Source organism: Lissotriton vulgaris, chromosome 11 (assembly GCF_964263255.1).
Source record: "Lissotriton vulgaris chromosome 11, aLisVul1.2, whole genome shotgun sequence".
NCBI classification, from domain to species: domain Eukaryota; kingdom Metazoa; phylum Chordata; class Amphibia; order Caudata; family Salamandridae; genus Lissotriton; species Lissotriton vulgaris.
Genome location: NC_141699.1, coordinates 994,397,691 through 994,423,898, shown reverse-complemented (window position 1 = coordinate 994,423,898; position 26,208 = coordinate 994,397,691). Strand labels below are relative to the sequence as shown.

Below are 26,208 nucleotides of genomic sequence, written 5' to 3'. Positions count from 1 at the left end.
CGTGGTCCTTCCAAAACCGGGCAAAGACCCCTCACGCTGCGCAGCGTATAGGCCGATCTCGCTCCTCAACGTGGACCTTAAGCTCTTCACGGGCATCCTGGCCTCCCGGCTGGGCCAGTGCCTACCGGGCGTTATCGACCCTGACCAGGCGGGCTTTGTCCCCTCCAGGCAATGCGCGGATAATACAAAGCGCATTATGCATGTCATAGACAAAGCATAGGCCAATGCCTCAGACGCAGCACTGCTCTCGGTGGACGCCGAGAAGGCGTTCGATAGGGTGGACTGGAGGTTCCTGGAACAGACACTGGTCAAATTCGGAGTGGGGCCGCGATTCCGCTCCTGGGTGGCGGGATGCTACGCGTCCCCGAGGGCGACCATCAAAGTCAACGGGGTCAGCTCTAAGCCGTTCGACATCCAGAGAGGCACGCGGCAGGGCTGCCCACTCTCGCCGCTCCTGTTCGCCCTTTATATCGAGCCATTTGCCCAGCGGGTACGGGACAACCGAGCCATAGCCGGGATCAAGTTTGGAGGAGTGGAGCAAACCATCAGCCTCTACGCGGACGACATTCTGGTGGCGGTGGATAACCCTCGGGTCTCTCTGCCGGCCTTCCTATCGGAAATGACCGCGTTTGGGGCAGTGTCGGGCTTCAAAATGAATGTCCAGAAGTCTGTCGTCCTGCCGCTAGGTAGCAACACCCGACCAGCTAACAGGGCTTCGCTGCACGTAGGGGGGCTTGAGGTCAGCACCACCGTGCAGTACCTGGGGATAGACCTGACGCCGTCAACCGTTTAAACGGTCGACCTTAACTATTCCAAGCTGCTGTCGCGAGTCCAGGGGGACATCGCGAGGTGGAAGCAACAGCCGCTTTCATGGCTGGGCCGGGTGGCGGCCATAAAAATGTCCCTGTTGCCCAAGATCCTTTATGTATTCCAGACCATCCCGGTCACTCCCCCATTGGGGATGTTGAAGAAACTACAAGATGCCCTGCATCACTATGTATGGGCGTATAAAAGGTCCAGACTGCGGCGTGACCTGGCCACAAGGACGACAGCGGAGGGGGGTCTGGGGGTTCCGGATCTCAAGCGCTACTTCCAAGCGGCTCAGCTTAGATTCCTCCTGGAGTGGTCCCGACCGACCTCGGAGAAGCACTGGTTGTTCCAGGACAGGGCCATGGCGGGCCTGGCCCTCTGGAAGGTCCCCTACCTGGCGCGCCCAGACAGACCACCGTACCTCAAAAGATCCCCCATCACCAGGACCCTCTTGCAAGTGTGGGATGCCACCGCGGTCCCAAGGGGCCTGACGACCTTTCCCTCCCCCATGACGCCTCTGCTGGATAATCCGGCGTTCCCCCCTGGCAGCTCCGCGAGCTCATTCCCACAGTGGCGACAATCCGAGTGTCGCTCAGCGGGCCAGCTCTTCGATACGGAGGGCTTCATGACATGGAATGCCGTGACAGCACACTATTCACTGGATAAGCCACTCCGTTACCAGTACTTCCAGCTTAGGCACTGGCTGACGCACGCCGATGTGGCGCCTTTGGTTGGACGCCCCCTCACCCCCTATGAGCGTTGGATAGTGACCAAAACATCGGACACAAGGTCCATCACGGAATTATATCAGATGCTGTCCCCTCCCCCCCCTTCGGAGAAATCTGCTGGGCAGAGGCGCTGGGAGAGGGAACTGGGGCGCGCTCTTTCAGCTAAAGAATGGCGAGAAGTATACCACCGTGCTCATCACACGGCCAGGAATACCGCTAGCAGGGAGGCGGCGGTCAAGATCGCCTACTACTGGCACTTGACCCCTGAGCGTCTACACCAAGGGAATCCGAGCAAAGACCCTAAATGTTGGAGAGGGTGCGGGCACACGGGGACCATGCTACACATCATGTGGGACTGTACCGAGGTACGGGAATATTGGACGGCGGTACTCAAGGACATAGACACTCACTTTGACACCGACATTCCACGATTCCCAGCATACGCTGTTCTCGGACTGCCGAACGACCTGACGTTCCCCCTCAAATCCATGAGGGGAAAACAGATGGGACTGGCAATGGGGGCAGCGACGCAGCACATCTTGTCACTCTGGGGGTCCACTAGGCAGCCCACACACACGGGGTGGTTACATCGGTTATGGTACATCATGGGAATGGAAAGGATACAGGCCTCGCTTACTCAGTCCTCCGAAACCTTCAGAGCAACCTGGCGTCCACTCATCTCTCTACTTTCCCAGGAATTTACGGAGCTCACATGCCCGAGGTATCTCCGGGTCCTGAAATTGGCGGAGGGGTTTAGTGATGAAGGGACCAGGGCGGAACACAAAGTCTAGCCTCTACACAGTACAACCAACATCGGCGCTACAAGGAACACACCGGGCGGGAGGAGGGAGGTTGGGGGTCTTGGGGGTAGTTGAAGGGGTAGGATACAGTTGGGGTGGGGTGGGAGGGAGGGCTTGTTTGGGAGTTGGTGGAAAAGAGTTCGGATGGCCGCAGGGGGGCATGCCCCTCCGCCAAGATAGCATACCCGGGCGCCCGGACTTGCCTCACCTCATGGACACTCAGAGGGGTGCGCTGCTGGGCCGGGGACGGGCGCCACGAAATCGCTTTTTGTTTCTTCATATATTGTATGTATACCATTGCTTTGTGGAACTCAATAAAAATATATTTGATCAAAAAATGTGAATGGCACTCCAAGAAACAGTGGGTAAAGGAGGCTGACCTAAAAAGGCAATCCTTTCATTATATAGGCTTTTTCACTTATTCCCTCAGTCACAATGGTCACTTGAGTGACAAGTACACAACAGAGTCTACTAAAATATGCAAGAGTTCATATGCAGCAACTAACAGCTTGTCCGGAAACCTCCATGCCCAGAACCTGTAAACTTCTTTCTGCGATAGCCCATTTTAAAACCTCCTTAAGCTATTCCCTCTATGTTCACCCCTACCTATCCAGGTAGCTTACAATAGATATCCTTTTAATGCATTAAAATCGTTTATTTAGCCATCAGCAAACCCAATGGTATGAAATGATACATTTTACACATTTTTGGTCGGCACAGTTCCCAATGGATACTATTTCGTCTTCTTCTGGAGCTTCTAGATGATAATTTCTCTCAACTTCCTGACTCTGATCTCCTGAAAGCTCAAAGGTCAAGGAGTGGCCAGATAACAGAGTTCTCCCACTTCTATGATGAAAATGTTGGAAATCTACCAGTTTTGCTCTCATACATCTTATAACGCGTTGCACATCACACAATCTCTGCATACATATACAGATTGAACTAGCATAAGTGGTCGCGGGCTTCATGCATTTGGCATGGCACTGTCCGGAAGTATTCTCCTTCTGGGGGAAGGTCACACTAGAACTTGGAAATATAGTGGGTATGTCATTGAAGATGGAGCCATTCCTTGCGCTACTAAGTTATAGAAAAATGATAAGAAAGGCAAAGACTGTAAATTGAGATCTATCAGTATGCTACTGGCAAAACGCCGTTTGGCAATGAGATGGGCAAGAGGCCTAACCCTGACCCTAAATGCTTGGGACAGCAACATGTTATACTGTAATACTCACTGAGAGCGTTAGAACGAACTACTCCCGCTTCAGAATAGACAAAAGAACATCTGGGAAACTTATCAGGCATGTTTAGTGGGCAAACCAATAGGAGAACTGGAGGACCTACAGAAACCTCTGCTCCGCCGACCACACCCTTGCCGGAACCCCGTGCATATACAGAGCCAGAACGGATGGAAAAGCCAGCTCATACATCACACCAAAGACTTGGAACTAACTCCCGCCCAACATCAGACGTTCCCCCACTCTGCACATTTTCAGGAAGAACCTCAAGACCTGGCTCTTCGGGTGAATCGGAGCTGCCCAACCTCCAACAACCCCCCCCCCCCTTCCCAGTGCCTTGAGACCCTCACGGTTGAGTAGCACACTTCACAAATCGCTGATGGATTGAGGTAGAAGTCTCCCCCCCGAGAAGGGTGCACAGGGCATAGTGAAGCAGCGGACTCATTAGAGCATACACACTAGAGGGACATGAGATGAGACGTTAATGTGATAATTATAATTGTATAAATAGAATTAGCAGTCGGACAGAAAAAGATCTGTGTAGAATGTTACATTTATGTTATGTATTGGAAGACAGAACTGTTAAACGTTGAGGTAACTGCATGAAAATAAATGTAACCAGCAGACTTAAGATGCTGGTCATGTCTTAATCACTGTGAATGTACATGACATGTGTTATGCAAAGTTGTAATGTAATCCAGTCAACAGATGTAGCTTCTACATTTCACTAATAAAAAAATAAATAAATAAACTAGCATAAATGGTGCCTTACCTGTTACGTCTTTAGTGTAGGGTCATGCTGAGCTCCTTGCTAGCAGGTGAGGTTCAGTATTTCACATCCAACCTCCCTGACACCAGTTGTTGTGACTACATGCAAAACTATTCCAGCTTTCTGTAGCTCAGAAATAATCTTGCTCACTTGCCTGGGTAAAGTTGTCCTCAGTTCATTGTACTCTGGCTGGTGTGAAAAGGTACACCATTTCTTACGAACAGTCGCTTTTCATACTTACAACACTAAAAAAGCATACCATCTCGTAGAGCCTAAAAACTCTTCGGCTTTATAGAGCCCTCAACCTCTCTTTTCTCCCCTTGTTCTCTACAATCTGCCAGGGGTATGTGGTGTGTTGTCCTGTATGACCTTCTAGATGTTCCCATATGTGTACGTCCCATGCCCCTTTTCCATCATTCTTATTTCCAAAGTGTGTTCAACATGCAAAAAAGACGCTGAAGCCTCCCTTTTTCGTTGCTTCGAGACATCAAATGTTCTGCACTCTTGTGTTTGTCCTCTGAGCAAACAGGTGCTAGTGCGGGGTAATTTGGAATCAGTCTGGCACCATCCTAAGTTCATGCAATTTGCAAACGTGCAGTTCCTACTGATTAGTGGAACCTACACATCGGTGTCACAGCTGCAAACTCCTCAGCTCTAAAAATGAAGACTAGTGCTACTGAAAAGGCCCAGAGTATCCAGGGACAAGCTCTTTCCTAGTTCCTATTGACTTGCCCTTGCAGACCTTGAGGCGAGTGATCAGATTTAAGTTCTAAGGGTGAAAAAGTTTGCAATCTCTTGCCAAACCTGGTAGGCTTAAAGTGCACGTGGTGTAAAACCATTCTCTAGGGTGGTGGGAGACCCTGAGGACATATGTCAAACTGTTCTTTCTAATACTGTCTGATGTGTTGCTTCTACTTTGCAGGTTGATCTGAATGCCATGAAGGCCGCTCTTACGGCAGAGAAGGAGAGGAACTGTTATCTGGAGGATCAGGTTGCTTCACTGGAACAAGAAGAGCAGGTACATTGGCCCGGTAGTGATTGTACAGGTACTGCAAAGAAGTTGGATAGGTTTTTGATTAACCTCATTAGTTAGTTGTTCAGGAACACTACCAGCTATAAGGCAGCTATAAGGACGGTTTGAGAACTTCTGTAAAAGCAAACAAAAACCTTTGGCAAGCATAACAACAATGTTTATACTGTCAACAATGGATTCTTACCACCTGATAGGATTGGATAGTAGAGCAGCCGTTGCCTAGGTGTGGAGAAAGTTTGTTCTAAGTGTTTTCCAAAATATATATAATCTTCAGTTTTTCTTACCATATTTAATTTCAGTAATGTTCAGAGATTTCCCCTGAGCAAATGTTTAATTTGGCTGTTCATCATTCTAAGACCTCTTGTTGTTTAGTTCATACTCTCTCAGTAAGACTGTGCATGTTTGGACAACATAAATGTTAAGACTATGCAAGACTAAGTCCACGCACACAATCAGGATATGTTGGCCTGAGTCCTGGCTAGCTCACAGTGCACTATTTGTACCTCCAAATTAGCAAAGTGACAGGTGGTATGTGCAACCTCAGAACATGACAACCCGACTCCCCAAGGAATTCTTTGTAATAGGCCAAAAACACTTTCATTTGGTAACTTGTGCATGACCAAAGGGAGACACGAGAAATACAGTAATTAGCATTTCAATTATTTATTGAAGCATTATGATTCTTGTATAAAATACGTGTGCTGCCATTATCAAGCGAAGGAAACAGAGGGGGGTTTCAGCATTCCAAAAAGATAGACAAAAGAACATCTGGGAAACTTATCAGGCATATTTAGTGGGCAAACAAACAGGAGAACTGGAGGACCTAGAGAAACCTCCGCTCCACCGACCTCGCTCTCTCTTAAACCCGTGCATATGCAGAGCCAGAATAGGTAGAAGAGCCAACTCCTACATTGCAGCAAAGACTTGGAACACACTCTTGCTCAACATCAGACGTTCCCCCACCCTGCACACTTTCAGGAAGAACCTCAAGACCTGGCTCTTCAGGCGAATTGGAGCTGCTCGACCTCCTCCCTCACTCACTCCACCCCAGCACCTTGAGACCCTCACGGGTGAGTAGCAAACTTCACAAGTCCCTGATTGATTGCGCTAGAGGTCTCCCCCGTGAAGGGTGCACAGGGCATAGTGAAGCTGCGGACTCATTAGTGTATACACACTAGAGGGACATGAGATTAGACATTAATATGATAATTACAATGATATAATAGAATCAGCAGTCGGACAGAGTACGATCTGTGTAGAATGTTATATGTATGTTATGTATTGGAAGACAGAATTGTTAAACGTTGAGGCAACTGCATGAAAATGAATGTAACTTGAAGACTTGATGCTGGTCGTAAGTTTTAATTACTGTGAATGCACATGACATGTATACGCAAAGTTGTAATGTAATCCAGTCAATAGATGTAGCTACTACATTTCACTAATGAAAAAATGAAATAAATAACTAGCCTAAATGGTGCTTTACCTGCTACCTCTTTAGTGTAGGGTCATGCTGAGCTCCTTGCTAGCAGGTGAAGTTCAGAATTTCACTTCCAATCTTCCCTGACACCCGTTGTTGTGACTCCATCCAAAACTATTCCTGCTTTCTGTAGCTCAGAAATCATCTTGCTCACTTGCCTGGGTAAAGTTGTCCTCAGTTCATTGTACTCTGGCTGGTGTGAAAAGGTACACCATTTCTTAAGAACAGTCGCTTTTCATACTTACAACACTAAAAAAGCATACCATCTCGTAGAGCCTAAAAACCCTTCAGCTTTATAGAAGTCCTCAACCTCTCTTTTCTCCTTGTTATCTACAATCTGCCAGGGGGATGTGCTGTGTTTTCCTGTATGACCCTCTAGATGTTCCCATATGTGCATGTCTCATGCCATTTTTCCATCATTCTTCGTTCCAAAGTGTGTTCAACATGCAAAAAAGACGCTGAAGCCTCCCTTTTCTTTGCTTCGAGACATCATATATTCTGCACTCTTGTGTTTGTCCTCTGAGCAACCAGGTGCTAGCGCGGGTGCATGGAATCAGTCTGGCACCATCCTAAGTTCATGCCATTTGCAACCGTGCAGTTCCTACTGATTAGTGGAACCTACACAGCGGTGTCACAGCTGCAAACTCCTCAGCTCTAAAAATGAAGAGACTCAAGTGCTGCTGAAAAGGCCCAGAGTATCCAGGGACAAGCTATTTCCTAGTTCCTATTGACTTGCCCTTGCAGACCTTGAGGCGAGTGATCAGATTTAAGTCCTAAAGGTGAAAAGGTTTGCAATCTCTTGCCAAACCTGGTAGGCTTAAAGTGCACGTGGTGTAAAACCATTCTCTAGGGTGGTGGGAGACCCTGAGGACATATGTCAAACTGTTCTTTCTAATACTGTCTGATGTGTTGCGTCTGCTTTGCAGGTTGATATGAATGCCATGAAGTGCGCTCTTAAGGCAGAGAGGGAGAGGAGTCGAAACCTTGAGGATCACATTGCATCCCTGGAACAAGAGCAGGTACATTGGCTGGCCCGTTAGTGATTGTACAGGTACTGCAAAGAAGTTGGATAGGTTTTTGATTAACCTCATTAGTTAGTTGTTCTGGAACACTACCAGCTATAAGGACAGTTTGAGAACTTCTGTAAAAGCAAACAAAAACCTTTGGCAAGCATGGCAACAATGTTTATACTGTCAACAAATGATTCTTACCACCTTTTAGGATAGGATAGTAGAGCAGCCGTTGCCTAGGTGTGGAGAAAGTGTGTTCAAAGTGTTTTCCAAAATATATAGAATCTTCAGTTTTTCTTACCATATTTAATTTCAGTAATGTTCAGAGATTTACTTCCCCTGAGCAAATGTTTCATTTGGCTGTTCACCATTCTAAGACCTCTTGTTGTACGGTTCATACTCTCTCAGTAAGACTTGGCATGTTTGGACAACTTAAATGTTAAAACTACGCAAGACTGAGTCCACACACACAATCAGGATATGTTGGCCTGAGTCCTCGCTAGCTCACAGTGCACCATCTGTACCCCCAAAGTAGCAAGGTGACAGGTGGTATGTGCAACCTCAGAACATGACAACCCCGACTCCCCAAGGAAATCTTGGAAGCAGATCTAAAGCCCTTTCATTTGGTAATTTGTGCATGCCCAACGGGAGACACAAGAAATACAGAAATTAGCATTTCAATTATTTATTGAAGCATTATGATCTTGTGTAAAATACGTGTGCTGCCATTATCAATCGAAGAAATCAGAAGGGGGGTTCAGCATTCCAAAAAGATAGACAAAAGAACATCTGGGAAACTTATCAGGCATATTTAGTGGGCAAACAAACAGGAGAACTGGAGGACCTAGAGAAACCTCCGCTCCACCGACCTCGCTCTCGCTTAAACCCCGCTCATATGCAGAGCCAGAACAGGTAGAAGAGCCAACTCCTACATTGCAGCAAAGACCTGGAACACACTCTTGCTCAACATCAGACGTTCCCCCACTCTGCACACTTTCAGGAAGAACCTCAAGACCTGGCTCTTCGGGTGAAATGGAGCTGCTCGACCTTCTCCCTCTCCCCCTCTCCCCCTCCCCCCCAGCGCCTTGAGACCCTCACGGGTGAGTAGCACACTTCACAAGTCCCTGATTGATTGCGGTAGAAGTCTCCCCCGTGATGGGTGCACAGGGCATAGTGAAACTGCGGACTCATTAGAGTATACACACAAGAGGGACATGAGATTAGACATCAATAAGATCATTACAATGATATAAATAGCATCAGCAGTCGGACAGAGTACGATCTGTGTAGAATTTTACATGTATGTTATGTATTGGAAACAGAATTGTTAAACGTTGAGGCAACTGCATGAAAATGAATGTAACTGGAAGACTCAAGATGCTGGTCATATGTCTTAACTATTATGACTGACATGACATGTATACGCAAAGTTGTAATGTAATCCAGTCAACAGATGTAGCTACTACATTTCACTAACGAAAAGTATAAAAAAATAACTACCATAAATGGTGCCTTACCTGTTATGTCTTTAGTGTAGGGTCATGCTGAGCTCCTTGCTAGCAGGTTAAGTTCAGAATTTCACTTCCAATCTTCCCTGCCACCCGTTGTTGTGACTCCATCTAAAACTATTCCTGCTTTCTGTAGCTCAGAAATAATCTTGCTCACTTGCCTGGGTAAAGTTTTCCTCAGTTCATTGTACTCTGGCTGGTGTGAAAAAGTACAACATTTCTTACGAACAGTCGCTTTTCATACTTACAACACTAAAAAAGCATACCATCTCGTAGAGCCTAAAAACTCTTCGGCTTTATAGATGCCCTCAACCTCTTTTCTCCCCTTGTTATCTACAATCTGCCAGGGGGGTGTACTGTGTTGTCCTGTATGACCCCCTAGAGGTTCCCATATGTGTAATTCACATGCCCCTTTTCCATCATTCTTATTTCCAAAGTGTGTTCAACATGCAAAAAAGACGCTGAAGCCTCCCTTTTTCGTTGCTCAGAGACATCAAATGTTCTGCTCCCTTGTGTTTGTCCTCTGAGCAACCAGGTGCTAGTGCGGGTGCATGGAATCAGTCTGGCACCATCCTAAGTTCATGCAATTTGCAAACGTGCAGTTCCTATTGATTAGTGGAACCTACACATCGGTGTCACAGCTGCAAACTCCTCAGCTCTAAAAATGAAGACTCTCTAGTGCTACTGAAAAGGCCCAGAGTATCCAGGGACAAGCTCTTTCCTAGTTCCTATTGACTTGCCCTTGCAGACATTGAGGCGAGTGATCGGATTTAAGTCCTAAAGGTGAAAAGGTTTGCAATCTCTTGCCAAACCTGGTAGGCTTAAAGTGCACGTGGTGTAAAACCATTCTCTAGGGTGGTGGGAGACCCTGAGGACATATGTCAAACTGTTCTTTCTAATACTGTCTGATGTGTTGCTTCTGCTTTGCAGGTTGATATTAAAGCCATGAACTGCGCTCTGCAGGCAGAGACGGAGAGGAACAAGAATCTGACGGATCAGGTTTCATCACTGAAACAAGAGCAGGTACATTGGCTGGCCCGGTAGTGATTGTACAGGTGCTGCAAAGAAGTTAGATTTAGATAGATTTTTGATTAACCTCATTAGTTAGTTGTTCTGCAACACTAGCAGCTATAAGGGCCGTTTGAGAACGTTTGTAAAAGCAAAAAAACGTTTGGCAAGCATAACAACAATGTTTATGCTGTCAACAAATGATTCTTACCACCTTGTAGGGTAGGATTGTAGAGCAGCCATTGCCTAGGTGTGGAGAAAGTTTGTTCCAAGTGTTTTCCAAAATATATAGAATCCTCAGTTTTTCTTACCATATTTAATTTCAGAAAATGTTCAGAGATTTACTTCCCCTGAGCAAATGTTTCATTTGGATGTTCATCATTCTAAGACCTCTTGTTGTTTGGTTCATACTCTCTCAGTAAGACTTGGCATGTTTGGACAACATAAATGTTAAAACTACGCGAGACTGAGTCCACACACACAATCAGGATATGTTGGCCGGAGTCCTGGCTCGCTCACAGTGCACCAACTGTACCCCCAAAGTAGCACGGTAACAGGTGGTATGTGTAACCTCAGAACATGACAACCCGACTCCCCAAGGAATTCATGGAAACAGACCTAAAGCCTTTTCATTTAGTAACTTGTGCACGCCCAAATGGAGACACATGAAATTCAGGAATTAGCATCTCAATTTTTTATTGAAGCATTACGATTCTTGTGTAAAATAAATGTGCTTCCATTATCAATGGAAGGAAACAGTAGGTTTCAGCTTAGCATGGCTATATCTCGCTTAGCGACAGTAAGACCTTAGAACAGTAGGTGTGTTTTGTACCTGTTACCACCTAAACTTTCTGTACTAAGTAAGAATGTTAACTGTGGAGACTCCAGTTGTTTCAAGCCAGTACCTCGCCTAAGCAAGCGATAACCCCTCCCCAGAACCGGTCAAGGACCAAGCAGGACCAGTTTGTATGTATGAAAGTGCCTTTGTCTGATTGACATCGGAGGCATATTGGGGAAGCAATCAACCCCACGGCTCATAGTCCGTGTCGGGTGTTGTAAGCTCTGTGGAGGTATTTCAATTGGATGAGACGAAGTTGAGAAGTAATTGTGGCACCGTGTGGTGATCGTAGGGCTTCGGTCCAGTCGTCCTCATCCAGTGGTCTAATATCGGTATCCCAGGCGACCCTGAGAGCATCTAAGATTGTTGGGCTATTCGTAACTAGGTTTGATATATCATGGATATCTTATGTTCCTCGAGATCTCCCATGAGTAGTTTGCCTTTGAGAGGGCTGAATTCTGGGAGGGTAGTAAAAGTTTTAATGTATGCGTGAATGGCGTGTTGCAGTTGCAGAAACTGAAAGAATTGGGTATGGGGCATATGGATTTCTTTTTGGAGGTCTCCAAATTACTTAAGGACCGTTCCTTTCATAACACCCCTTAATGTTGAGGCGCCAATGCGGTCCCAACTGCGGAGGGCCTGTAAATCAGCTAATTGGGGAAGCAGGAGATTTTGCCAAAGAGGGGTCTTTTATGTTAGACATCCCCTCCTTCTGATTCTACGTAGGATTTGTCGCCATGTTAGGATTACCACGAGTGTAGCAGGGGAAGATCTTTAGGGTCTGTCTTATTGTATATGAGCGAGAGAACGGTGGGCCCCCCTTCATCCACTGCTCAAGTCGATACGCAGGATCTTTTCTAGGGCCATACCACCAGTCATTCAGAACCTGTAGATGCTTTGCGGCATGATAAGCTTATATGTTAGCAGCGGCAATGCCCCCACAGTAAGTAGACTGCGTAAATTTACGTAGGGCTACTCTGGCAGCGCCACCCCCAGCAGTGCGTTAATTTGGTGAAACCATATCATAGGGATAGGATACGGATGGTAAGTGGTTCAATAATTTGGGTAGGGAGACCATTTTAAGTATGGGCGAGCATCCATATAGGGATAAGGGGAGTGCTGACCAATTTTTAATTTCAACTTTAACCTTTTCTGTTGTTTCCTCTGAGTTGCGTTTCCAGGACAAACTTTGGATGTCCAATATGTAGACTCCCAGATATGTGAACCCCTGTGATACTATAGTGAGTTCCTCAGTTCATCGACCATTCCCCAATGACCCCTGCAGCGGCCAAAGCAGCGATTTAGAAGAGTTCATATAGAGACCGGAGGTCTCACTAAAAATACGCATGATCTGTAGTATTCTGGGCCCTGCTCAATGGGGGTCTGTTAGGAAGAATAACAGATCATCTGCACAGAGCGCAATACGATCAGAAATTTTGGGGGTCCATTCAAAACTACTGTATTATGTATCTATACGTACCCAGGCCGCCAGGGACTTTATGGCGAGGGCGGAGGGGAGAGGGGGCATCCCTGTTTGGTTCCCCGCTGTATGGGAAAATGTGGAGATGTGGCCCTGGCGACCCAGCCGATGCATTAGGGCAGTGTACAATAGTCGAATCAGGGCTATAAATTGGGGGCCCATATTCAGGTGTCTTAGTAATATGAACATATAGGTCCAACTGACTGAATCTAATGCCTTGTCCATAACAACGAGTAGTAGATGTGAGGACATTCTCCTTGGGCAGTGTTTAGGTCATGAGGGTAGACGCCAGTGTGTGCTTGCAAACATATCTGATTCGGTCCTGCTTATTGCTTCTGCTTTGCAGTTTCATCTGGATGATATGATTACCACCATGCAGCAGCAGCTGGATGAAAAGAGGTGTCTGGAAGATCATCAGCTTGCTTCAGTCGAGCGTCAGAAGGTACAGTGATGTCCAGGAAGAGATTATACATGTGTTGCAGAGCAGTGGGATGGGCAGTTTAATAACTGCAGTAGGAGTTCTGTTATGCCGGACAACTGCGACTGAATGGTCATTTATTGGGTGTTTCAAATGTTGAGGGTATGAACAGATGCTGTTTAAAACAGTTGTAAATGAAAGAACCTTCTTTCAGGTGTGGGAAGCATATGTTAGACAAATAATCTTCAAGACCCATCCTTGGCTAATTAGGGCCTGATTTAAATATTTAGCGGACAGAGTTACTCCGTCACAGATCCTATGGGATTTCTATTTCAGCGGACAGGATAGCCGTCACCGTTGTGTGGCTGGTACTGGCCTTCTGCTCCAACATTCCAATGTTTGTGTTTATGTTTCTCCCTTTTCTTTTTTGGAATGTTCTTTTGGCATCATAGCCCTTCTACCTTGGGCTATACCTGTTGGTTAAAGACCCTCTGTCTCATTATAGGCTATCACCTGTCGCTCTGACCTGTAACTCGAGTTCAGGGCGTTTAACGACTGGTATGGAGCTCAGCAGTGGGCTATAATGCTGTAATAGAGCACTGGAATGTTGATAGCTCCAGTGAGGATCAAGTAACTGCTCTTGGACAGTAATGGCACTAAATACCTTATGCTCTTGCTACAGCATTAAAATACCTGCCTTTCTCTTTCTCCTTGTTTATTATAGAATAGTCTACTCCAGTGAGTAGAATGTTCTAATAGAATTAGAAATCTTCTTTCTCATTCTAAATCAGTTGTTAAAAGCCCTCTCCCTTGCTATAAACCCTCGCCTTTGCCCAGCTCCTATAGCTCAAGGACAGGGCCGTTAATCAATATTATAGCCCTTGGCAGCAGGCTGTAATGCCATTTTAGTATTTCTGGCCAAGACAACAACCTATTGATCTTTCTGCAGTGTACCACCAATCAAGTAGTAGTTACTCATAGCTCAGTTTGTGTCCTGGTGGCCATGCAATTTGCGAGCCTATGCAGAATTGTGGCAGTGAAGTCCCCAGTGAGAACCTGTAGTTATCTAGTAATCAACAGATCACTATACTTTTTTTTATGAAATTCAATAAGAAATCCATTTGCACCTGGGTCCTTCAATGTTTTTCAAGTTGTCAGTGGTCCATCTCAGATCAGCTGCCTCAGAAGGTTCTACTTATGCTCAAGTCTCCAGAGGTGTCTTTCACTTCCATCCTCAGCAAGAGGTATGTCTGCTGTCTGTGGTCTCAGGCAGAACTACTGGGTACACAGCTTTTTTTGGTACTAAATAAATCCCTTATTAATTCCACTCCAAGTCAATGTTTGCCTTCATCTAATCATCTGTGAAAACATTAGTTTCATCCCATCTTTCCCATGTCACAGCTTTTTTTAACCATTTGTCAAGTTTGCCTACTGTATTTTAATTCATGGAACCAAGTTTCCTAACCCCTGGCTTCAGCTATTTCCTCCTGGAGAACAGGTTCTGAAGCAACTCCATGGTTTAAGTCCTGCGGGCCAGTGCTAGCTTAAGTCCTGTAAAAACAGTTGCCTTCTGGTACCAACACAAATGGCCTAATAAATGCCCTTGTTGCTACGGAAGGGCATTCCATAAATCGTACACTATTATTCGACTACTTCTCCTGAAATTGTTGCACCTGCTTGTCCTTCAGGGGGTCCGTGACCTGCCTACACTCCTTTAGCAATGTTCAATGAGCCTCACAGGTAGTGACCAGACAGACTGTGGGACGTTAATTTCAGTCCTTTCCTGAACATCAGATCCAACCAACTCTTGAAATCACAGGCTATATTCAGGGATATAAGATACTCCCAACCATAACTAGGTTATGTGCACCACACGGAATTCACCTCTCTCGTCTTACACAATCAAACAGCTGCAATCAAACAACACAAGCTAAACATACATATATACATCTATGCACTGCCAGCAACCCCACAACACCTCAGGTAGAGCAAGCACCAAAGAAACTATACAGACTACACAAGGTGCAAAACCATTGTACCCTCTCAATAGAAACTTTCTACCAGAACATCTTCCAGTGCCACTACATCTTTACCTAGCAGATGCACACAACAACATTCAAAAGGAATTTAAGCTTAACAACCCCTAATGCAAGCATAAAGGCATTCAACAAAACACAAGGAAAGCTATAAACAACCATTCCTTTGGAGAAAGCGAAGGATTCACCAGCATCTTACAGTCATAACAGAGATCCCTTTTAACCTAATTGTTCTATGCCATCAATATTACTTCCCTTAAGCAAGGACTATAAATAAAATAGCAGGCAATTCTGCAACACAAACAGCAAAAGAGCAGGTACACTTTCCACCGCAAGCAGCAACTAAGTAAAGCCAATCTGCATTTTTCAACTTGTCCAAAGATAACATGTATACTTGCAGCCCTAAATACAGATATAGTGTTCTCTACAAAGTTTAAAGATAAGAGGTAGTCTTTTAACCACGAGGATAGCAGTTTAAAACATTATTGTGTGCAGGTATCATTGGATCCATTGGATGGGATAATCTTGGATGTGCCATTGCCATGTTCTGCACTTACACACAGGAGCTGAACAGAGATGTGCCCCCATTATTCAGGAAATTCTGCTGCTTATAGCATGGACTGCTTTATGAGCCTAGCCATAGAAAACATGTTTTCCACTGCATTTTCTGCTTATTTATGGGCATAAGGCATTTGCCTCATAGGCCGCTTTCTGCCGTATATTTTGCTGATTTCAACCCAAATTTTTTTTGTTTTAACTTGTACAAGAAACACAACAGTCAAGGCGCAACTAATTGGCAGACACTCTGCAAATGTTAGGTAACCACCTTTCAGATATGGATTGTTCTATTAAGGTGTGAGCAAGTGCTTCAGTGACCAACAGAATGATAGTAGTGCCTCCGGGTAAGAAAAAACACTGGGTCTGTCTTCCATTCTTCCTCCAGTACGTGAGCCGTTGTTGATGCAAACATAGTTCAACCCCAATATGGGACGTGGACGTCCAAGGTTCTATAAAGAGTGAATGCTTGACGGAAAGACCGAATGGCTTCCAGTTTTCCTAGTGGGTTGTAACCAGATTCTGTCAAAAGGGTAGCCGGGTCTTGCTCCAGTCAATTAAGGTGAGCGTTGAGCGAGACTTCATCCAAACCTTCAGGGCTTCTCTGGTGGGTCTGCTTATAACACTCTCCTTTTATTTTGGACTGAGTTGAGCTGAGCTTTCCTGTGGTCCAGTCAGCAGTGAGGAATGCTGCCAATGGACACATTTGTTTCTTTTTAGTCCAGCTCTAGCATACAAAAGCTAAAATGATGAAGTTTTTCAGCAAATAGAGATATACCGCCTACGTGCAGAAGTGTGGCTCACTGGTTAGAGGAGGCAGACCTGGAAGCAGAGGTCAGCCCGGGACCAGGGTTCAATTCCCGGCTCGGCGGGGTCTTGAGTCCTAAAATGTCCATGAACTCGACAATTCTCGCTCCGGTGCCTACTCCATTCACGGGTTCACACTCTGCGACTCTGGGCAATAGCTTGCTTAATCTCCACAACGGCCCCTCGCGGCGGGATGCCTGGCTTTTACCTTGTGGATACTCTGCCGGTGTTATCTCACAGGGGAATACCAGGACGAGTTCCCTAAGCAAGCGCTTAGAGACCGGTTGGTGATTTGCGCTATATAAATTCCTGTACATTTACATTTACATTTACGTTAGGCCCTGTCACCAGACTGCCTTGGTGCTATTGGAGTCTTAGGTACGTTCAGCATGGAGACATGTACTCAGGTCTGATGTAAAGCAAGTTGACAGCTCTGTAATAACATATCTTTTACCTTTGCAGAATACTCACAGGCTGATGGAGGAGACCATCTCCGATTTATCATCCAAGATACATGAGCTGGCCATTGAGAAGGAGGAGCTTGAGGTACGTGCGCTGTAGAGTTCTGTATTCTCCACCTCTGGGATTCCTTGGTTGTGCTGGTCCAAGCACCGCTTCTCACCACCCCATGTTTGGGGCTTTGGGTCTCAACTGGATTGAAGCCGTGTGCTCTGTATGTTGTAGAGTGGAAGAGAAATATGTGTGGCAGCTAGGTATTGGTTCATTGTCCTGGTACATGAGGGTTGGGCAGTGCACTCTTTTTGGAATAAGAAGCTAGCAGTAGCTTTTTTCATGTGGAAATAGGTAGGCCTGGTCAGTACTTTTCATCACCGCATGGAATAATGGGCATCAGTCCAGTAAGACTTGTTTAATCCAATGCCTACAAAAGAAAAAGGAAAATAACGAGTCTACCATTTGTGACTGTCCAGGATTAGAGGCAACCACTGTGGGTGCATGAATTGCACAAACTAATAACTATCCAATACAGTAAATACATTGGTGTGTATTTGCATACATTAATGCTATTTTAAAGATATCAAGCCTTAGTGCTGTGAACACGCAGTAGCAGTAGTAGAAGTGGGACCTCAACCTCTCAGGCAGAAGGCCATGCTACCATTTGTAAGGAAGGCAGCATTTATGCTTCATTACTCTGACTGACCCAAATAAAACAGGTCTCAACTCTGGTTTTGCTATATCTAGACACCCTTCTCCAAGGCAGGTTGGTGAAGGTATGTGCTCAGAAACATATCAGATCAACAGGGGGATGTTGAATGGGTGAACATCTGCCCCAAAACTGCCTGTGGTCTGAAAACATAGACACTCAGGTGTTACAACCAACCAGCTTCCAGGGTATGTATAGAGATAGGGAAATTTGGTTAGTCCCATTCTCACTTCCTTTTTCTTGATGTGGAGACCAGCATAGCCTTTGACACACAGCGGTTAGGTTCAACCCAGCCCATTACAAATAGCTTCTTGAGCTCACATTCTGATGTTTAGTGGATAATCCCAACATTTACCCTAAGGCACATGCCTGCAAAACTGAAATAAAAATAAAAGAATGTCAGTAGTACACTGCCCCTCTCCACCCTGTTCTAACAAGTCTGCCCTCATATAATGTTTACTAGGAAATTGCTAGATCCTTGCCATCAATGGTCTCAAAGTCTTTGCCTGTGTCTGAAGAGCCCTTCCTATGAAGGTGGAGTTTTCTTACACACTTTTATGAGTATCTAAAGTGGTCACATTAGTGAATCATTGTTATTGTTAAGTAGTTTTCCATTGTAAATTATTGTCAACCACAGCTGGGCAGTATCCGGCCTACTCAGGTCCAAGTGTGTGGGTCCTAGCAGGAAAAATGTCTGTGGTAGTATTCGGATTTTATGTTGTTCAGAAACAAACCTTCATATTACTGTACATTTTTCTTTAGAATTGATTTTATGGACTAACCTTTACGCTCCACCTCAGCAGTTCTTACTGAGTTCCACAGACACGTAAGGCTAAGTGACGCCTACCCAGGGTGTCCAAGGCCTTTTAGAAAATTAAATATTATGTTAAGACAAATAACATATGTACTTGTTAAAGCACAGATCTAAAACTGAACATTTTAAAATGCTCGGTAAATGAGAAGGAGTTTGAAATTGGGGGTTATAAATCAAGTGCCCATTCATAAAGGTAAGTTTTCATTTGTAGATGTACTCACTTATACATTATACCTGTACCTAAGCGAAAGTCTCCACCTTTTTGCTATTCACCAGTTTTGAGTGGAGAGTTACACCTAAATATAGACTTAAGAGTCTCCACAACTAGATTTGCGAGTGCAAGTTTACAATTATAAACTGTCCAACTGTTTGTGAAGATCTGTCACCAAGAAGACCTGGCTGTATGGCCTTTAGTCTGCTGTGTTTCTGGTTTCCTCTACAGATCTATATAGCGCCGGGACACTGAGTAGCCATGCGCTCTATAAGTCATCCCCATAACATAACATAACATAACAAGACGTAGATCTCCTGATAGGACAATATGAGGAAATGTAATAAAGTTTATTAAAAAAAATTAAAAACATTTAAGTTAATGTAATGGAAAATAAAAAATTTAAATAATTTTGAACAAATAGAGATGTGGGACTACTTAAAGAAAAAAATTCCCCACTGTACTTCGGAAAAGTAACTTTTAGTAGTAGTAGTAGTATTAGTAGTAAGAGAGAGAGAGAGAGAGATTTCACTAGCTATGTTTTTTTTAAATTGCATTATGTAGTATGTGAAGTAACACAGATAGAATACTACTTTACGTGCTCCAAAAAGCCTTAAGCTGATATCCTTATCTTGGTTCATGGGAGCAGCACAATAACAGCATACATAATCTAGTACTGATGATTTGTGACCTCCATTGAAGCACTGGTATGCTCCAACATTCATTAGGAACAAAAAAGACAAAGCAATATGATAGAGTCTAGCATATTGCTTCATCTTTTAGAAATAAAACCAACATTTGTCTAGAATTTAGATGTATTTCTTCTGCTTTTATTTACGAATTAAATAACATATTATATAATGTTTTTATGTGTTTGATCTACACTTGTTTCTGTATTTTGTGGGGTATTTTTTAGCTTCAAATTGCAATATTTGCATCAGTCCCTGCCTTCCAGTAATAATTCATTGTGCACGCAGAAGTCAAAAGGTTAGCAACCGGGGCTCCAGCTAATGGATTTTAAATCCTGTGCCTTGGATCTGGAATCAAGCTATCCTGGCTGAAGATGGCTGATAGCCAGAAACCGGTCCTAGGATGCTTGATTCCGGTCCAGGGAAGGCATGGCTTGGCAGTTTGGGCTGGAGTGTTACCATGAGGCACAGGGTCAAGGCTGATTTGCATATGGCCATGTCTGAACTGGGGTGGTGTGGAGTGCAAAAAAACGATGGATTTAGGCCCAGATCTCTGTACTGGGGTGAATGCATGGCATTGTTCTGCATTCTGTCCCTCAACTGTTGGTTTTGCATTTGATCTGGAATCAAGCATGGCTCATGCAATGTCTTTGTATTTTTCTGTATTTGGAATGAATAGACATGCATGTACCTCTTCGGAACTACTTGTGTTAAAAGTGGTTCTACATTCAGCTTTTGTGATATTAGGTTGTTTCTCTGGCTTCTTCCTTACTAATTCTCCCAGCTGCATATGATCAACTACCTCCTTGGGTATTCTTTGCCCCTGTTGCCTACCCTGTCATGATGTGCTCTCCATTAATGTGAGCTCCTTCTTCTCATTGTAATCTCTACATATGCTACTCTCTAGATCAAAGAAAAGAGACATGAATCAGAACTACAGTCCTTCATGGAAACTCGCTGTGAAAATAAGCAGTTGCGGAAGGTAGTCCTAATTATGGAGAAAAAGATGAATAAGGTGAGACATGAACGGCCATCTTTGAATGTGCTTTAAATGTTTACAATGCCTTAAAGAAATTTAGTGATAAACAAGAAAAGGAAAGCTAAAGATGTGTACATGTTCGTTCCATAAAACGAATGAAAACAGAGACCAAACCTTGACCACGTTTGGGTCAAGAAAGATAAAAGTGATAAAAAGGCGATTCTAAAGATAGGTCAGGATTCGTGGCAGACATAAGGGAAAATTACAACCAACAGAGTGGCAGGTTCTAATTAAAATTTCTGAATGACATGGTATCAAGAATACTACGAGTGTGAAACGAGAAATCAAGTTCAATAAAAATTATTTGACTGTGATTTAGACTCCAGGGCGATCACTGTCTGCCCTGCATAGCCTTCCCTTTTGGTCCCCAGACATCTAAAATGCAAAAAAGTTTCCACTGAACTGGGTTAGGAAGTATACATCCACCAAAGGACAATAAACACTGACAATAGCTCTCTAGGAGAACATATTCTATATTTCTGAACCCAACACTAGTAAAAGAAACACAATGGTAAATGCCAAATCAAATAATCATCCATGAAAGTACAAAGCCGAGCACGATTTACAGCCCCAATGCAGACAGCCTTACCGCATGGACAGGGTCAGATTGGTAACGCGGGCACTCGGGCAATGCCTGAGGGGCTGGTGTCCAGTTCCAGCTGTGGGCTGCTTTTTTAAGCACTCCGGGGGGGGGGTCGATTTGGGTGGTTTCTGTATTGTTCGGATACTGCCAGCGGCCCAGTGGGTGCCTGAGTGGCCTTTCTTGGAGGCACATGGGCGTCCATTACCTCCCTTTTATCAATGGCAAGAGGTGTCACTCCCTTTGTCTCACTGGGCCAGCCCATTAATATATGCACATTGAGTGGGGGCAGGGGCCCGATCAGAAGTGGCCTCACTTGTTTTATGTGTGTTTCACCAGTGTAAACGAATCCGTGCACTCTCACCCCCCTCTTTTTTTAAACAAAATTTAGTCAAATCAGTGTTTTGCGGAAAGACAATATGCAAATGTGGGCCAGGTTTTTTTTTTAACGTGCCCGGGCTGATTTTTAATCCCAATCCAACCCTGCACATCGAGCACATGTCGGGTCCAAGAAAGTCAAGGTCTGGTTCTAGGATGGAGTGCAAACAACATCCTTCCCTCTCTTTTCAAGTACTGTGTCGCTGATAGCAAATTTAAAGAGTCTTCTAAGGATGGTCATATTTAGGACAAACCTGGGCGTGGCATTGTCTCCACCCAGGCCTCGCTCCTCACCCCCAGCTACCTCACTATTTACCTACCAAGACCACCAATGGTTATTCTTTATAATTATAGGAGTGGAAAGGCTATTGCAGGAGAATGACAGAGTGATAGTGTGCATCATAAAGGCAGTGCATGTAGCTAAATGCTATTGTCCCTATACTACTTTAAGGAAACCAGAAAGAAAGACCACTGGTCCCTGGGGCATTCCTGCAATTTCAGCTACACTGCTTAGCCTCTGGCACAGAGGGCCCAAGGCACCATAGTAATCCTACGGATTTCCATAGGGCATTAGAATGTGGGGTTGCCAGCATTGTATTTTATCAGGTTCATCCATGGTGGCACCCTTCCTCCCCATAAAACCATATGCAAATCTGGTGCCAAGAGCACACACCAGATTCTTACATAGCTGGTATTTGGCAGGCTGCTTCAAAATATACCACAATCTCATTGGTGGAACCCCCGCCTCCTCCTGGCCTTGTAAATGGAAGGTGGAAGATCACTCGAAGAAGTCAGTTTTCTCCTTCAACCAAGATTTCAAGAGAGGTCAAGATGTCTAGGTTGGCACCACCAAAGCCTATTTGGCCACCTGGAGAAATGGAACAGGGGAGTTCTGATCTTGTACTGAAGTTTTCTAATGCTAATGGGAGGACTTCTTAGATCTCTCCTCCCCAGTTGAGAGGCCTAGGGCAATTTGAATATTGCACCCTCTTGCCACATACACTGGTCAGGTAGAAGATTTGATTTGTGTAAACTGAAGCTGCCTACGTGGCAAACAACAGTACTAGCTGCCTTTACCTTGGTGAGAAAGCAAAAGACACACAATCAAGCTTATAGTTAATATCATTGACTCAGTTAATGCCCTGTGAATTGGCCTTCCCTGTGGCAGATTGGCGCCACTGAAAACAACACTGCATGCAGCTGCGCAAGACAAGCACACCAGGTGGTGACGGGCAGCTAAAGCTGAAAAATGCCCCCTTCACCATGGGAGAAAAGTCGATGGGCGTGGGTGGCACTGTTTTTTTTTATTTGCCAATACTAAATCTTTTCAGTGCTAGAGATGTCCACTGGGCCGGCGGTCATCTCAGAATTTGGCAGATGGGGAGTACTTTACTCCGCCACACTGATGGAGTACACACCTGTCCGCCCCACTCTAAATCAGGCTGATAGTGTTAGTGGGCTACCCAGTCTCTCCTTGTGTTGGTTGTCAGTAAGTGCCTTGTGTCTTTTGGTATACTTATGCTCCAGAAAAACACAAATACCTTAAGCAGAACTAGATCAAAACAATATTTTACCTGCTCAATGGTTGCAAGCTCCAACCTCAGATCTAGGCACATTTGAACAAACATGGGTTCTCACATTCCCTTTCATCCTCTGCCAAGTCCATAGTCCCTTGCTTAATAATGATACTGTTACAGCCTTCCATTCAATGCGGAAAGTCCAATGTGAAAATTAATATTAGTGTACTAGGGCCAGATGTAACTAAGGGCCATATGTATGAAGGCAATTTTGCGATCGCAAATGCCAAAATTTGCCGAATTTCGGCATTTGCGATCGCAAAACAGCAGTGTCATATGTATAACACAAAAGTACCCCTCGCAAAATAAGGAATCTGAAATTTTGCGATTCCCTATTTTGAAATTGCATTTAAGGAATCGCAAATTGTGATTTCTTAAATGCAATGCAAGGAGCACAGAAAAAGTGCAATTTGGACTTAAGGAATCGCAAATTACCACCAACGTCAAGTTGGTGGTAATTTGCGATTTCCTTGAAAAATGCACTTTCCATGTGACTCACATACATGCCCTTAGGGCATGTATGTGCGCCACATCTGCACCCATGCTCATTTCAAGGGATTAGCAATCGTAAATTGGGAATGTGTTTCCATTCATTCCTATGGGCCTCTAGGCCCATAGGAATGAATGGGGAGGTATTCCTTAACTGCGATTCGCTATTTGCGATTCGCAATGAAGGAATATGTAGGATTCGCAATCCTACATACATAGGGTTTTGCTATTCTCAAATAGCGATTCGCAAAAAAACGCCATTTGAGAATCGCAAATGGTACTTTTCATACATATGGCCCTAAGTATTTTGCCTTTATAGACCTTGCAATTCGCAAAATCACTGGGTTTGCTACCTCAAAAATGCCTTTTCCACATGAGCTAAATTTTACGTAAAATGTTTTGTTGACTTGTAAAACGGATTTTGATCCCCATAACAATTTGCAATTTTATGAAGTGGAGGGTTCCCTCTTAATTAGAATTCGATATGCAGTGTTTCAATGGTTTGTGACTGCAATTGCAGTGGCAACCCATTCATCAGTCACCTAAACCACAAAGCAGGTGGTAACTGATTCGCAAAGGGGAAATATTTTCCATAAAGACCCCTTCAGCTTTGGGAACTGTGCTGTAGTCTAGGGGTAGTAGGCAGTGGTCCAGAGGATTTCTGCCTGCTCCCCTTGATGTTTTATTCAAATGGAAAACTTTTTCTTTTTAAAGCAGCACAGTTTTCCATTTGAAAAGATAAACCCAGGGATGGTGGTCTGCTGATCCTGTCAGGCCACCATCCTTGTGTTTGCAGCCAATCACAGGAGTCACAAATTGCAACCTGTCTAATTAACATTCATTAGTTCGGTTGTTTTGAAACTCGTGCAAATGGTGATTTTGTAATGCAATATTGCAAAACCAGTGTGCGTTGGCTAAAATTTGGTGTGCAATTTCCAATTGTGGACTCTTAATACATCTGACCCTTGAATCTACAATTGCTTTTAGGAATAAGTAAAAGAAAATGCTTAAGGGTTCAATGAAGATGGCTTCAGGAGACAAATAGGCGACATGTTTCTATTGATAATGTATAAGCCTGAGTTTCCAAGTTGGTCATGATCTTCTAGTTTTTGGCACCCTGAAGTGGTAAGAAGCCTATCAATCAAGTCTAACACTCTGGTCTTGCTGTATTTTCTAGATAACTGCAGAATTGGCCTCTGGCTACGCTCGCCAGGACAAAATGGAAAACAAGCTCAAGCAGGTACTAGCAGTGATGGATACTGTTTTCGAGAATGGATGCTATATAGATATTTTACTGTATTTTGATTTAGTGTTTTAGTTTATTTAGCAGCTTTCAGTTTAGCCCGAACCATTCCTGAAGTGGGGTATTTGTTTTCTATGCTGCAAACACAAGATTCTCTATGCAATATTCAAAAATATCTTTGATAACATAGGCATCGGTACTTGAGAAATGAAGATTGTGAGAGCATAAAAGAGACATGTTGAATAAACATATAGGGACATAACGCTGCAGTAACACAAAATATGTATATTCAAACATTGATAAACGATGCAACAGCAAAACTTGAACTGGCCGTATATCTACCAATGGTTTATGGTCATGGTTTGTGCAAATAGGACAAACTATGAGGCCTATTCACAAAGAAAACATTTACAGCTGAAAATTCCTCACTTCTATGAATTCACAAAAGGGTTCAATAGATGTACTACTGCAGATTCCTATATCGTGAGTACGGTGAAACGCACAGTAGTAACAATCACGCGAGAGATGCGAAGGTGGCATTAAAAGGAGTGGTTTGCCTTGTAAATTTGTGAAGCCTCGCTCCTCCCCTGAGCAAGAACATTTATCAGCATATGGTATGGAGGGAGATTCGCTAACTTTGATCTGACCTCCTCCCACCCTGGAAAGGGTTGAAAAGTTATTCCAATGAAGTATGGGAAAGGGGGGGGCGCTCACCTCCACTTTTGGGGATGGATCTTCTCCTAGGAAAAATGTTTTCTCCAGGGTGAAACAAATTTGCATTTGCACAGCACACTACATTTTTGCACTGCTGAAATAAACACTACGTAGATTTCTGCACCTGGAGAACATGAGTCCTGGGGAAATGTCACATGTCATCCCTAGTGGTACACCTGGGAATCTGGGCTTGGCACAGCCTTCTAGGTTTACTTCTGGGAAAGTTTCTGGATGTAAAAAAAAAAACCTTAAAAGAGTAATGTAACTTTCAGCCCATACTTTTATGTGTATTTTTCCATGAGTAAAGCCTACTATACATTAAGGTTTATACCTATACAACATCAAGATCGACACACTGTACATTCACTGGAGTCCATATCGACACATCATCAAACAGATGGATGGTGGAGAATGCTCCAATTTTTACTCACTGAGATCTTTACGAGCCTTGAAAGTGAACTGGTTATCACAACCTGCTTGCCAGAGGGGGCCAGATTGTCCAGCCACCAATTGGGTACCAAGGGCGAGGGCTTGCCAAAACGATTTCTGATGTTTTATCTGTCTTGAGAATTTGAGATTTGGGGTCATTCAACTGGCAACTGCATGCCTTGAATTCAGTTTGGTAAGGGAGCTGATACCAATCTAGGCAGATAATTAGCTGGCTGTCATCTGCATAAGCATAACATGTTAATTAGAATTAATCTATGTGTTAAGGCACATATTAATATTGTTTTATTCATTAATGCTGTTTTAGAGTCTGCTATGCTTCATACCCTCAAGCCTGTCTAATGCATACC

General features: G+C 44.3%; 1 protein-coding gene across 1 annotated transcript in view; it reads left to right on the top strand.

The window, feature by feature from the left end:
* LOC147683845 (uncharacterized) overlaps nt 1-20,442 on the top strand; it is a 46,995-nt gene extending 26,553 nt beyond the window's left edge. The window contains exons 3-8 of the mRNA XM_086942579.1: nt 5,265-5,360; nt 7,782-7,874; nt 10,304-10,396; nt 13,046-13,141; nt 16,978-17,061; nt 20,299-20,442. Of these exons, the coding sequence (XP_086798705.1) occupies nt 5,265-5,360; nt 7,782-7,874; nt 10,304-10,396; nt 13,046-13,141; nt 16,978-17,061; nt 20,299-20,442 (606 nt within the window). The remainder of the gene's footprint in view (nt 1-5,264; nt 5,361-7,781; nt 7,875-10,303; nt 10,397-13,045; nt 13,142-16,977; nt 17,062-20,298) is intronic.
* The last annotated feature ends 5,766 nt before the right edge of the window (nt 20,443-26,208 follow it).